This window comes from Aulostomus chinensis, chromosome 12 (genome assembly GCF_037954235.1).
Source record: "Aulostomus chinensis isolate RoL2024-O1b breed Wild chromosome 12, RoL_Achi_v1.0, whole genome shotgun sequence".
Classification (NCBI taxonomy): domain Eukaryota; kingdom Metazoa; phylum Chordata; class Actinopteri; order Syngnathiformes; family Aulostomidae; genus Aulostomus; species Aulostomus chinensis.
This window is the reverse complement of record NC_141331.1, coordinates 20,254,627-20,269,101: the sequence shown is the minus strand read 5'-3', so window position 1 is coordinate 20,269,101 and position 14,475 is coordinate 20,254,627. Positions and strand designations below refer to the sequence as shown.

Below are 14,475 nucleotides of genomic sequence, written 5' to 3'. Positions count from 1 at the left end.
CTGCTCCTCATTGCAGCTCCGGTCCAAGGCGCTAATTGGAGCGCAGCACTGATGGAACTACTAGATAATAACATGTAAATACCTGACGCTTGCTTTATTCACAGTACTTATACTAAAGTATCTCTAAACTTCAGGAAGAATGAGGAGAATTTTGTCGCTAAATCTATTTTGTCCATTAGGATGAAAACTTAGCATCGCCTTTTTACTTGGAACAAGTTCATCTTTCGGCGAGGCTCATGACACATCCGTTTCTTGGTTATTTTGGCGATTGGCCTTTTTTCAGCGGATAATATTCTGGTGCATATTTCTACATTGGATCATTTCTGCTTGGAGCGAACCATAACAAGGAGGCAACAAAAATTACGTCCTGCTGGAATTTACTCCTTTGGCATTTCTTTCTCGTCTAAATTATACAACATGTGTTTACAGTGTTGATCTGCGGGATTATATCAGAATATTTGTGGGTGGCGTACATGTAGCGGTGAAAGAGGTTGTGTGTGTTTTCTGAGGAATTCGTCCGAGGCTTATATAAGAGGAGCCGACATGTATGCAGGACGCAAGAGGAGAAAACCGGTCCAGAGAGCGTAAGTTCCCTTTATTTCTGTTTTTATTTTAAATCCAGGTGTCATTCACTGGAAATGAAGAGCCTGATTGAACTGTGATGTTATTTTCTAAAGCCGGATCTTGTAGATCCAGTTTCTCAATCAATTTAGGGGAATCTTTTTCATTTATTTTACTAAGAAAAAAGACTCAATGTGAGGTGATGAATATTTATATTTATTGATATGCACGTATGTTTGTAGTCGGTGCAAATAGGTGCAGCGCAGCTTTAATGCCTGCGGATTACTGCAGGCCTGCAACAGCGGCCTGATTCTGACCTTCAAAACCCCTCCCATTTTTTTTTTCAGTTTCAGTGCAATTTTTTAAAACATTTTACCAATAAACTCTTGTAAGTTAGACGGTTTTTGTTTCCTCGTTTTAACAGCGATGCAGTGCACCGCACCGTGTCTGTCAAAACACCCCTCAGAGGATGAGATGGACGGGGTCTTTGGGTTGATTCATGTTCGCCTTCAATCTGCAGGAATATTTCTTACTTTAAGAACAGGACACGATGAAAAAGCAATTAACCCTTTGATTTGTTCGACAGATTTGCAGGCTTTATGGAATTGGAACTCCCTCAAACGTCTTATTTTCTTGAAATGAAACGTGAATAAAAACGCGGTAGCGACAGAAATTGAAAATGTACATTTTTGGGGGGCTTTTTTCAGGCCTGAACCTAGGTGATATCATGCAGTGACATCATAGGCATGACAGCGTTAAACACGCGCCATTTCCCTGATGATGTATGTAAATGATCAGAATCAGTTATTTCTACTTATGTGTATAACTTGATCAAGTTATATTCAACTAATTAAAATGTCCAAAATTAGTTATGTGGCAATGTAAAAAAACAAAAACAAAGGGCTTTTCTTAATTATAGGAACATCATTAGGCCATCCTGATTCATAAACACCCGGCCCTTTTTTTTGACACTTGAATTCAGATTTTTACCCTTGAATTAATGTGTAATTCAATCCATGAACACATTTTAATCTGATTAATTTGTCTGAATTATAAATCAGAAAATGATCTGCAGTGCATGATAATTCCTCAAAAGAAGATGGTCTTTGTCAACAATAAATCCATGTAATTCTCCTTGTCAATGACATAGGCACACACACAGTTCATGATGTGTTACTGATTAATCTGTGGTATTTTTCATGTAAATTTCTTTGTTAGATACACGAGTTTAAACTGTGTTTCTCTGTTTTCAAACATTTGACATCAAAGTCCCTTTTAAAGGATAATAAAGAATAAAATGCAAGAAACCCAGAGAATAAGGCCCTAAACTTAAATCTGCAGCTGAAACCATCAATTCCAGATATGTCCCTTAAATATTAGGACTGTGTGAAATTGTTTGTAAGAGACTTGGCATTTATTTTTCCTTGTGAAATTCTTGAGAGTGTTTTAAAAGGCCTGGTGTTGGAGAAAATTTCAATCAAAATGTCATGAATTCTTCACTGCTCCAAGATGGATTCCTGCCGGGAACAGTTTCTGAAAATCCCTCTGTAGCTGGGGGTGTAATCTGGCTAACAGACAGACAGACAGACAGACAAACTGATCACATAACCTCCTTGGCAAAGGTAGGAATACTGAAAATAGTTGCAGTAGTACACATGCATGAATGTGCGCGCGCGCGCACACACACATGCACACACACACACACACACACACACACACACACACACACACACACACACACACACACCATGAGAAAGGCCAGCGTGGCAGGTCAAGCACAGTGACCTCCATCACTGATGCAGCATAAACACATCTCCATCCATCCATGCCCCAGTTTTGTTTCTCTCTTTTTTATGCTCTGTGTAAGAGTCACTCTAGAATAAAGATTTTAGCTGGTTAAATAAGGGAAACAAAAATAAAAACAATATGAATGAGCAGATGCTACAGTGTTTGAGTGTCTAAATATGTACGGCATAATACTGTCAATGTTTTTCAGGATTTTTAACATTAGATTTGAGAGGGAAACACGCTCCTCAGCGGATTGAAATACAAACAACCTACAACGAATCAATATGTAAATACAAAACTCAGTGCTGCTGTCTGACATTATTTTCATTAATACAGAAACTAAAGCTAAAGGTTCAGATGCTAAATGTTAGCTTTAAATTGAAAAGATGACAATTTTTCTATGTATGTCTTCCCATGTATTACTGTTATTATTATTATTAACAAATAATTGGGCAGATCACTACTCTTGTAGTTGTGTAGGAGTGCCAATGATGACTTGTTGGATAGAGGCACATCTTTTCAGTATTTCACAATGAAATGCTAAAGGCTTCAAGTGGAGTAAAATATGTTGCTTTTCCTGCAACCCCTTCAGGTGACCCGTATAAGGTTGATATGATTGTTTTTAGCTAAGACGGATGAATATGCAACTGATTCGGATGATTCAAAATATTAGAAGATACCTACATAGTAATAAGTTACATTTTAATTGCGAAACATGTTGAAATGGTTCGACTTTTGATTGGTATTTTAGAATGAAATTATTTTCAGTTTGCGCCATTTACAGGCTGGGATATTTCTGCAGTCCGTCAACACTCCATTTAGAATGCTATTTTGACACGTTTTGGTGTTGAGAAAATATTATTTTTCCTTTGGATTGGATATCGACATAAAATGAGTGATTTTGATTTCAAAACATTTTAATATTGATCAAAATTGGTATTGATCATCCCTATGGGAATCTACTCAAACATCTCCAGAAACAGGATGATAAGGAGAATGAACAAGGTCAAAATTATATTAATGATATAAAGGTTGTATTATGGGAGGTTTCATGTGAATAAATCACTCTAAAAAAATGCTATCTCTACTACACCCAATAATCATATCTGCTGCAGTTATTTGTAATGACTTGAAGAAAGTTTGGCCAATCAGACAGAGCTCACACTCATTTTAGTGCCTCATTACACTGAAAATACCATATTGAATCAATTCCAACAGATTCAATTAGCCTTTTTTTTCCTTCAGCATTTCTAATTCTCAAAACAAGTCTTTTAATTATTGAATATGAAGCTTATGCTCAATTCAAGTAAAAAAAAAAAAAAGAAGTTTTGTTTCATAAATCACACCACAAACTGGCCAACTATTATGGCCTCTTTCTTTGTTTTTAGTTCTAATTTTATATTTGTACTCGAGGTCGTTGTTAAAAAATATGAGTTCTCTTTTATGAACACAAGTCCATCTGAACCGTCTTTGGAAGAGAGTGAAATTCACGGTTCTGCTATTTAAGAACTAAATTCATTAGTTTATCAGTTTATGCGCATATTTGCTGTTAATTTTCCACAATTCTTGGACAAACTTGATGAACATGTCTTCCCTGAAACACCTTTTTACACTTTGGCTGGCGTCTAGAATATACCTACGTCTATTTAAAATTAAAACCAATATCAAATTTCTTGGTTTGATACAACGTAAACATGTATTAAAGTAGATCACGTTTACCGAAAAGTGATTATACCGATCTTAATTGTAATATTAATTATTTGCTATATTCTATGGTCTTTTCTAGAAATCTCCTAGCCTACTTTATTTTGAAATGCTCTTTTTAAGCCTGGAAATGACCATTTTCCAATTGCACAACATTCCATGCTTTTAAATGACCATATCAACCCTGTTAATTTTATGTAGTAATGCAAAAATATTTTACAAACCCAGGATTTACAAAAGATACATGCATGTTTCTCAGTATGTTGTAGTGATGCTGGTTCATTCATAACCGAATCCCTGGAATTTTTTCAAAGGCCCACAAAAAGTTGAGTCTCAAGGAAAACAACAGAGATTAATATTGTGACATCATGGTGTTGATACAGGGTGAAACAGCCACCAGCTGAAGGGGCAAAGTCCAACCCATCCAAGCGGCACCGGGACAGGCTGAATGGTGAGCTGGAGAGGTTGGCCAGCCTCCTTCCTTTTCCCGAAGAGGTCACCGCCAGTCTGGACAAGCTCTCCATCCTGCGCCTGAGCGTCAGCTACCTCCGAGCTAAGAACTTTTTCTCTGGTGAGTCAGGAGAAAGCCAATTAGATCATTTTTTGTCACAGAAGAGCAAGAGCAGACTGTTTAGTGTGTTTATCTTTGAATGTGTATGATAACCCTTCAGAAACACTGATGAAAGAAACAGCCATCCTGACAGAAACCAGCTCACCTGAGTTGCTCGGAGGTGATGTCTCTGTCATTGGATTGCCGGGTTTGGGGACTATCCTGTAGTAGAATCAAGCTCTTTGGTGGGTTTCTGGCAAACTTTCTTAACAATGTGTGAATAGGACAGATTGGAGTTCTTTAAAGATTTTGATGAAACTAGACTCCCAGTGTCCTCCTGCTTGGCATGTAGCTGTCTCGCATCTGATTGCACAAAGATGGAGCTGAAATTACTCTTTGCATAAGTAGGAGCCTGGATATCAGAGCACTAGTCAAGCGCATGTGTGCCTTCCCTCATACATGTGTCCCGACCCCTTTCCCTACATGAACTCTGGACTCATGGACTCTGTAGTCTACAGCAGTCTGTTTAAAGTTTATGTCTCTCTAAACTGTGTCTTCTGCTTTTTAACTTGCAAATGTTGACAGCACACGATGAACTGTGTCCTTCGCCGTTTCCAAATATGAATTGGTGTGGTGATACTGAACATCAAATATTGAACAATGTTCTCATGAATCAAAGAATCAGCCCTCAGCACACGTACATTAACACTTGAGCTGTCCAGAAAATAACAGTCTTCAGAATCCAAGATCTGCAATTTGATCCAGGTCCCTCCAAAATTAATTGTTCCTGGTCATATTACCTGTCCTTTGACCAAATTTTATCTCATTCTTTGAGATATCCAAACAAAGAGACACAATTATGATCAAATATTGTCCTTGTTAGAGGTAAGACAGAGTAAATCTGTTGTTGATTCAGGCAAATTTTAAATTCTATATAGTGGAATCAAACACACACACACACACACACACACACACACACACACGCATACAGTATATAAATATATGTAAAATTTGCTTAAAAAACAGATTATTGTCTGTACTACCTCTGACAGATGAAGATGGAGGTATAGGCAATATTGCTGTGGCAATGTCAGTAACAAACTGGACTTTTTGTTGGACAAGTTGCATCTATTCTGAAGTACTCGCCAGTACGCTGCAGACACACACACACACACACACACACACACACACACACACACACACACACACACACACACACACACACACACACACAGAGTAGCGAGTGAGCTCCAGTGCTGTGTTAGCAATTCAGGGTTATTCTGCTGCTCTTCCTTCATCCCTCCCACATTTTGGGGCCTGGGATAAAATTGACAATCATTTGGTACCGCAGCTTCTTCATGGCCGTGGCTTCCCCAAACAGACACTTCAGTGGTTATTGCCAACCAGTCAGCCACATGAAAGTCACAACAGTTACTGTTTCTCAGCATCTCACGGTTCATCAAAACAGAGGGAAGAATGAGCAGCCACCGCCTTCCTCGGATGATTTCATCACAGGGAAAAACCCTCAATATTTCATTGAGACCCATATTTCTCCGTCTATGCGTGTGACGTCATTTATTTGTCGATTAGAAGATGGAGCTTTGCTTGATGTCCATTAGAAGTGAAGCATCGTGAAAAGTTGCATGCTAACACATCAACGTGTACATTCTACTCTACTATGCGGAGTGAAGACAATGTTATTTCAGGCAATGATCTTTCAGAGAGAATGCTGCAATGCGGCCGTCAGATGCTCTTGAAGCATGAATAATTCAGAGAAACCCTGGAGTTTAAAGAATTTATGAAATGGAGGCAGAGCAATGTTTGTTTAAGGCGACAGCTTTTTGAAATGGCTGTTTGGGGTGAGATGGACAGAATGCAGCATCAGTGATATGTGTTTACAGTGGGTGTAAAAAGGCTGATGGTTCATCCATGTGTCCGTGCTTGTTTTATATAAGTTTGTTGTGTATACTAAAATGATGCTTCTTACTACCCAAAAAGTGTCATTTTCTTTTCAGTGACTTACAGATAGGTGTAAGAATTTTATCTGGTATCCTCTGTTTGAACTTTCTTGGTCTTCATCCTCATAATTTAAGGTTAAGAGCTGGTCAGAGCCCAGGGCCTTGAGTTCTTTCATAATTGTAAATTTGTTGTTAGAACCCTTACTGATAGTGAAGCTGACACTCACAGCGCCAGTGCTGTCTAGATGCATAGCTGTGTTTGGACTACGTGAAGGTCACATCTGTGCAGGATGTTCTAATTTGGTATTACTGGGTATTGCCCGACATCATCTCATCACCTCATCTCACAGTGAACCTTGTAAGTCTGTGGTGGACGTCCACTAAAGTGTCCAGTGTAAGCCATGTCTGAGTCTCCAGCCTGTTTCTTATATGTTTGATGAATTTCCTCATCACCAAAATTCCCTTACACTATGTAAATGGCTTTTGTCAAAGGGGACTCACGTCAAGGTTAACTTCTGGGTTGGTCTACAAAAATATGTCACCCCTGTGGCACTCTTTTAGCATCATGCTAAATATTTGTAGCTGGCATTTTTTTTTAGTTCTGAAGTCACCCAAAAGTCAGTATGGTGCCTTTGCGAGATCAAGACACAAACATTTGGGGTAAAGTACCACTTCACTCACATTAAGAATTTCTAGTATGAACCAGACTTTGCTTATAATTCTCATTCGGAAACACATGGAAGTCTTTGCTGGCTACCTGACCTGTCAGAATGAATTATTGATTATGGATTTCAGCACCAATAGGTTAAAGTCTCTTAGAAGTAGACAAGTCTTCTTGTCTAACCGCATTAGCCTACTTCCTGGACTGTCTTTAAGTAATTAAAGAGCTCAGGACTCACTTTAGGGAAGCAGCTCTGTGGACCCTGAGGGCCCAACGCTCTGGGCTGCCTCTACAGCCAACTGTAAATTGTTGTATGTAAACAGAGCAAATCCTACTTTCAAGGGGCATCTGAAAGTGGGTGGTCTGGTGAGCCATGACTAAGCTTCAGTGCAGTGGGTGTTCTCTGCTAATGCTTCTACACTCCTCTCTTGCTGAATGTCTGAAGTTTGCTGTCAGACACACACTGTCATGGCTGTTCGTGTGGTTGAATATGTTGTAAGAGTGTAACAAAGCCTCAGCAGAGCCGCGTTAATCTGGTTGACGGTATTATCCGGCCCAGCGGCCATCTTTGTTATTGTCAAGAGCTATAATCAGCTCGTCCATCACAGCCAGGCTGAAGAGAGGGGCGTTAACACTTTAAAACCGATAACACCGGCATCACCCCACTCCGGGTGAGAGGCAGCTCCTAAGTGCCATCTTCACAGCTGTTGTCTGATTGTTGGGTCATGTGTGGCAGCAGCACTGCCAGACAAATATGGAAATGTGCCGCTTTCCAGCAAAGACAACAATTTTTCTCTCCTGGTTGGACAACTTTGACAAGAATCAAAATCTTTGTGATGCCAACATTTTTACTCTTTTATACAATTCTTCATATTTTGTGACGGTTCTCCAGTGAGAGGCGACATGCAGTTCTGCAGCATAGTCAGTACTGTCATAGATAATTTGGTGTGAAGAATCAGTGATGCACTTATTAGCATTCACCTGCTCTCTCTATGCTTTTCACTGTCTGGTGTTGGTTGTTATAGTGTCAGACACTCCACACTGAGGTACCACACCACCATGAAGTAGCATAAAAAAACAATTTACAAGAATTTAGGGAGAGGTTTTATGGTAAAAAGAAAAGCCCCCCTCTGATGCAAAACACCTTTTCTGTCAGGAAGTTGCTTTCTGCATATGTCTTTGTCCAAGGCACATGGGTTAACATGCTGTGTCTGGTTTTTAACTGCAACTGTGAGCTTCCATCTCCCTATAAAACAAAGAAATCTCCATCCCTCCATCCAAGTCCACTTATCTCCTCACTGGGTGGCCAAATCCCCATAAGATTACATATGACCACAGAGAATTACCTTTTGGAGAGATTGACAGGGAAACATTTTCTGCATAGCAAAGGCAGACTATTATATATAAAAGATTGCTGGGTGGAGGAGGCTCCACCTCTCTTCTCTCATTGTGAACAATTTAAAACGGACCTTAGGTGGCTCTTGCACTAAATAAAAACATTTCATGAAATGTTCATTTTAATCATTGAAATAACTCTTATGTTGGGTTGCCTATGGTCCCGTCCCAGAATTGGCCATGTCTTTAGGTGGGTAGCTGGATGTGTGTGTGTGTGTGTGTGTGTGTGTGTGTGTGTGTGTGTGTGTGTGTGTGTGTGTGTGTGTGTGTGTGTGTCCCGTATCCTGCACTAGTGCCTCTTCTGATCAGTCAGAACACATGTTCAGGGGGAGGGGAACTGGGGGACTAGCATAGCCCACACACCTCCTCAGAACCAGGGGGAAAGATGCGTCCAATAACTCCACACGTCACAGGGGAAGCATGTGGTTGTCCACAGTATCTCTGACAAGAGCTTAGTCATGGGAAAAACAGAGGAAAGCCAAAAATAAGTTGGGGAAAAAAACTGCTCTTGGTAAAGAATAAAGTCACCTATATAATAAGATACAAAAAATATGCTTTATCACTCGAGAGATGGAATGGAAGTGAGAAAGGACATTTGTTGATTGAACTTTATAACTTTATAACTTTATAACTTTTTTGTCATTGGTGTGTGTTGTGTTGATGGACAACTAGCTGACAAGATCCAGGATGACACAGCTAAGCCAATAAAGGCTCTCCTGGGATTCCTTGAAGTCATCATTGCTTCCAGCTAAAAGGCTTGATGATCAGTCTTCTTCTACTGACTGCGTCCCTCGGTGTTGCAGGAAAGAATTCAAGCTACATCACATGACTGCTTTATTCTCTCTCAGATGCATGTCAACATTGTGCTTGCTCTTCAGCTTACACTGCGGCTATTGTCCATAGATCCCAGCTAAAACGTATAATAGTGATTAATCCTGGGATTTCATCATAGCAGAAGCAGATATCTTTTGTTAACTGATGCTCATTGGATGTTTTCCGGTTGTATATGGATGAAGAAATAATCTCTGGACTGCTAAGGGATTCGTGAGTCATGTTGTATTGTAAATACTTCACTATAATCTGCAGTTATTGGTAGTAACGTTTGGGTACTGAAGACTTATGCAGTGGAATACAGAGATAGTTTTGATAGTTAAGTGAACATTTGAGAGACTTTGGTTGACTGTTTCCAACAACTAAATTTTAGAGCTATTATTGAGGTTACTTATAGATGAAAGTGAACACATATGCATTGCAACAGAATAAATAATTGAATATTAACTTATTTTTTATAACCTTAAGAATATTCGAAATAATATAGATATTTTGTTGATGTATCTTACGCAACTACAGGGAGTGGAATCCAAAACCGGTTCTTGTTGAGAACTGGTTCCCAGTGTTTCAATTCCTTGGAATCATTTGCCAATTTTGTGAACAATTCCCTTATGGATTCCAGTGGGCGCGAATGGCGTCATCTCACATGCTGCATTGCTTACGCGAGCTATGCAATGTGCATGTTGACGTAATTCACCAGTGCATTCAGCACTGTGCTGAAGCGGCACAAACGCTCGAATGTTAAGTTACAACAAAAGGATGACAACAGGGCAACTTGCAATACTTGCACAGTGGGTAACTCATCAAAGGAAGGAAATTCTACCAATATGCAGAAACATTTGCACACACAGCACGTGATAACTTTGAATGAATGTCGCGTTTTCAATCTGATCCGGAGTGAATCTCAACCCAGCAGCAGCGGCAACGTTAGCACGCCCTCTGCTGCAGGTAACTACCCAACTAAAACTGCCTATCAAGTTAGTGCGACCTCACCATCAAGTTTGTGTGGTCACGTTACTTCTAAACTAATCAAAGTTTATGGGAATTTACCCGTTTGTTCTCTTTATTTACAAATGAGAATCAATAAGAGAATCAATAAAGAACCAAATTGTTAAGCAGAATCGAAATTGGAATTGTAAAAATCGTATCAATTACCATCCCTACGCAACTATGTGGGTAATTATAATTCTTCTTTTGTAAGAATAATTCAAAAAAATGACAGACTCAGATAACGGCAGATGACGTGCTTGAGCATTTGGGAAGAGATGTTTTCTTTTTGTTGCTGTAGCTGTTGTTTGCCATCAGTCACCATTTGCTTCAAGCTAAACATACATGACTCGCTCTTTCTGCATTCTGGAGTCCCAAAGAACTGATGAGGGGGGAAAAACAGCTTCCTGGGTTCAAGACTCCTCTTTGTGCATACTTAAGGGAGTGAAGTATGATTTATATAAACAAAGCTTTTGGATGGATTGATGCTGCCTTCAGTACTGTATTCAATATTTCTTTTGATGTATTTCAATCAACAACTCTTTAAGAAAAAGTTCAAGATAAGTGGAAGACAGGAGTTCTGATTATATTCCCTCTAAACCATCAGAATGCAAATGTACCCTAAAGGCCATTTTCAGCCTCAGCTGATTATTATATTAATATATCCTGTATATATGTATTTCTCCTTAAAATGCACATCCTGATGAACAAATAACACAACTGAAGAAAGTAAAATATATATTTATATACATTTACATTAATATTTAACATGTTTCCATGAACTGGGCCATTATATCTGTTATAAAACCACCAGCGTGAAATGTCTTCCATTAATAGAGAGATGGCAAACATGGACCTGCACTGCACTCAAGTTATATAACCCCCGCTGGATCAAGCTATGGATATAGAGACAATGAATTATGTAAAACACTATTCTCTTTCAAATATGATGTATTGTTGCTCACGTGATGCTAATTAAGCAAATAACAAGACTGATTTAACACAAATATTCCAGTTGAGTTCATCTCCATCAATTTCTGTTAAATCATAACGTGTTACATGTGAGTGAAAATGAGGCCAAATAACTTAATGAAATTAATATCCATACATTGATGCAGCTGTTTGTCATGCACAGGATCGGCCTGTAGCTGGAAATATCCGCAGTTCAGGAACGTTTTAGGAGCAGCCAGCCACAGCTGCCGCTGCTGGTGCTGCTCCAGGATAAGTGATGTAAGTTGTGTTGTGAAAGTAGCATGTCATGATACTCATCACTGTTTCACTCTGTTTTTGAAAAAAAAAAACCTCCCCTCCCCCTCCTTCCTGTAAGTCACAAATGAAAGGGACTTCATGATCAGTGGGTCATCCCTTTATCACGCCCCCCGCCTCACCCCTCCGATCTTGCTGTCCTTCCCTCTGTCCTTCCCCTACAGGGCTTAACCCCCATCCCCCAACCCCTGCTGATCACAATACAGCATAGCCAGGAATGCAGGCCACCAAAGGGAAATCTGGTAATCAGCAGTGACCCCTCCCCACCCTACCCCTCCCAAATCCAATCACCTCCCCCTCCTCCTCCTCCCGCCTCTCTGGATCGCCTCTCATAAGCAAATATGCAGCCATGTGATCGAGAAACCTCAGGAGACACGAAAGCAGCACAGAGTGCGTGCTTTCCCGCTGCATTAGCGACCGTGTGTTCATGTTCAGCCTGTATACGTGTGGCTTTGTATGTGTGTTGCGTGCATCCATGTGTATGTTAGGGGATGTGGGGGTGGTATGTGTGCATCGCGTGTTCACTTCCTGCAGTGTTTGGGGGGTTGAAGGAGTTGAAACGTTCTATATTTACTCGCTGCCATTCACACATAATTAACACACAAACACACTCTCACACATACTGTATGCATGTAGTACTGTATGTGGATGGATGAGTACATGCTGACACACACATTCACTGGCCTACTAGCTTTGGAATGGAGGAGTGTCAGTAATGCTGGCCAGAGGTGAACTGTGGCTGGTAGCTTGTTAGCCATCTTGTTTTTGTCAGTCCTACTGTTGAATGAAGAACATGCAGATTAGAATCTTCATGTTTCACTGCTGTCATGTTGTTTAATTTTTGATTTTAGAGCTTTTCAGAAGAGGCAAAGAATTTTCCTGAAAGACATTTTTTTTTTAAGTTAAATTATTTGCTGAGCAAGAAAAGTTTGTTAAAGGTAATGAAGTAAGCATGTGTTTATGTGTAAAACACATCTGTATTTGGCATAGACAAATGTCCAAAACACATTGTTCCATTTTTTTGCTGATGACAAAGTTATGTATTGTTGTCAGGAATCTCCCTGTAATATTTTTAACTGTCTACAAATGCTTTCAACAATGCTATACAAGCTCAGCATAACCATCCAAAGCTTGTTCTGAATGCTTAAAAAAACAAACTCAGTCTCTTCACACTCTAGGAGGTTTGAACTTAACCAGAGTATCATTATTTTTCAGGATCAGCAAATTCTCCACATGTCAATATTTGGGACTTTTGATTGATTACATCCTCGCTTTTACAACAAACAACACACTGAGTTATGTATATTGTATTCATTATATATATTTACCTGCTATTTATCTTCCCACATCCCAAACGTGATTGAAAGATATGGCCCATGCAGGACACTATTCTTAGTTAGAAAGAAGGCTTTTTTTTTTCTGAACAGAATCTTCTTCAGAACTTATACTCAGGGAACTGGTTACTCTCTCAGAATTCAAAAGCATAGTTAAATGTGTGCAATTTGTGCTTCACTGTAAATGTTTTAAATGATACTATGTTTGCATGTCCCAACACTTCAGTTGCATTGCACTTGCAGATATTGTGTCTGGAATTTGTGTGTACTGCAGCCCTCTTGGACAGGTCTGTCTTAAAAAACAGTTTGTAATGTCAATTGGACTGACCGGGTTAAACAAAGATCCAGCCATCCATTCATCACTCCATTTTCTATATCACTTATCAGTTAAGGGTCAGGGGGGATGGAGCCTATTCCAACTTACATTGGGTGAGAGGCAGAGGACCCTGAACAGGTCACCAGTCCATGGCAAGGCCATCAGGAGCAATTAGGGGCTCAGTATCTTGCTCAAGGATACTTCAACATTGTCACCAGGGGAAGTGAGGATCGCACCAGTTACCCTTCAGTTGCTAGACGGCCACTCTACCTCCAAGCCTTGCGCCTGCTAAAATAAAGATTTATCAGAATATATCCATCCAATGCCTATGCCGCTGGGGCCTTGTCTCAGTGGTTATTGGGCCGAGAGGCTCGTTACACCCTGGACAGGTTGCCAGTCCATCATAGGGCAAACATATAATGTAGAAACAACCATTCACACTGACATTCATATCTACTGACAATGTTGTAGTTTCCAGTTAAACTAACTTGCATACATTTGATCTATGGTAATAGTTAGCATTGTCACGTCACACAAAGAGGGTTCTGGTGTATTTTCTAGCTCCTTTAGTTTGAGGTTATTATAAGCAGGCGCATCACCAGAAATACATGTATGACATCACACTCTAAACCTTGGTCACCGGCGGAAGTGAGGATCGAACCATCAACCCTTCTGTTTCTAGACAGCCACTCTACCTCTGAGCCATGCTGCCCCCCCATGAACACTTGAGAGAAATAGAGGCTCCCAAATACTGTTACAGTGGAGTTGTGTTTAATCATGTTGGAATTCATGCAGGGTAGGTCATGGTAAAAAATTATCCAGTTGCATTTTCCTTGGTGTTGGTGATTATAAAACACAAAATACACTAAAAAAGAAAGACAGCGTGACCTGTGGCCTACATATTAAATTCTGCCCTTCAGCTGCAGCCGATTGCAGTCAACTTGGTGAACCCATGGATTTATTTTGAGTTTTGGCACAGATCCCAGAATCTCATCACAGGGTATGATAGTTTGCCCTATAATGCTGTCATTCTCTGTGGGATTATTATTTTTTTATTTTGGTCGGGGATATGTGACTTCAATCACAAGAATATGGAGCATAATCTCAAAAGAGATTTTGTGTTT

General features: G+C 39.8%; 1 protein-coding gene across 2 annotated transcripts in view; it reads left to right on the top strand.

Moving 5' to 3' along the window:
- LOC147252452 (aryl hydrocarbon receptor-like) overlaps nucleotides 1–14,475 on the top strand; it is a 47,170-nt gene continuing 32,695 nt past the window's right edge. Inside the window, exons 1-3 of one of the 2 annotated variants that reach the window (XM_086220766.1) lie at nucleotides 12–74; nucleotides 510–584; nucleotides 4,437–4,624. In XM_086220766.1, coding sequence (XP_086076892.1) covers nucleotides 52–74; nucleotides 510–584; nucleotides 4,437–4,624 — 286 coding nt within the window. In that variant the 5' untranslated portion in view covers nucleotides 12–51. Of the gene's footprint in view, nucleotides 585–4,436; nucleotides 4,625–14,475 lie in introns of both variants that reach the window. The other variant, XM_086220767.1, reaches the window with a different exon arrangement.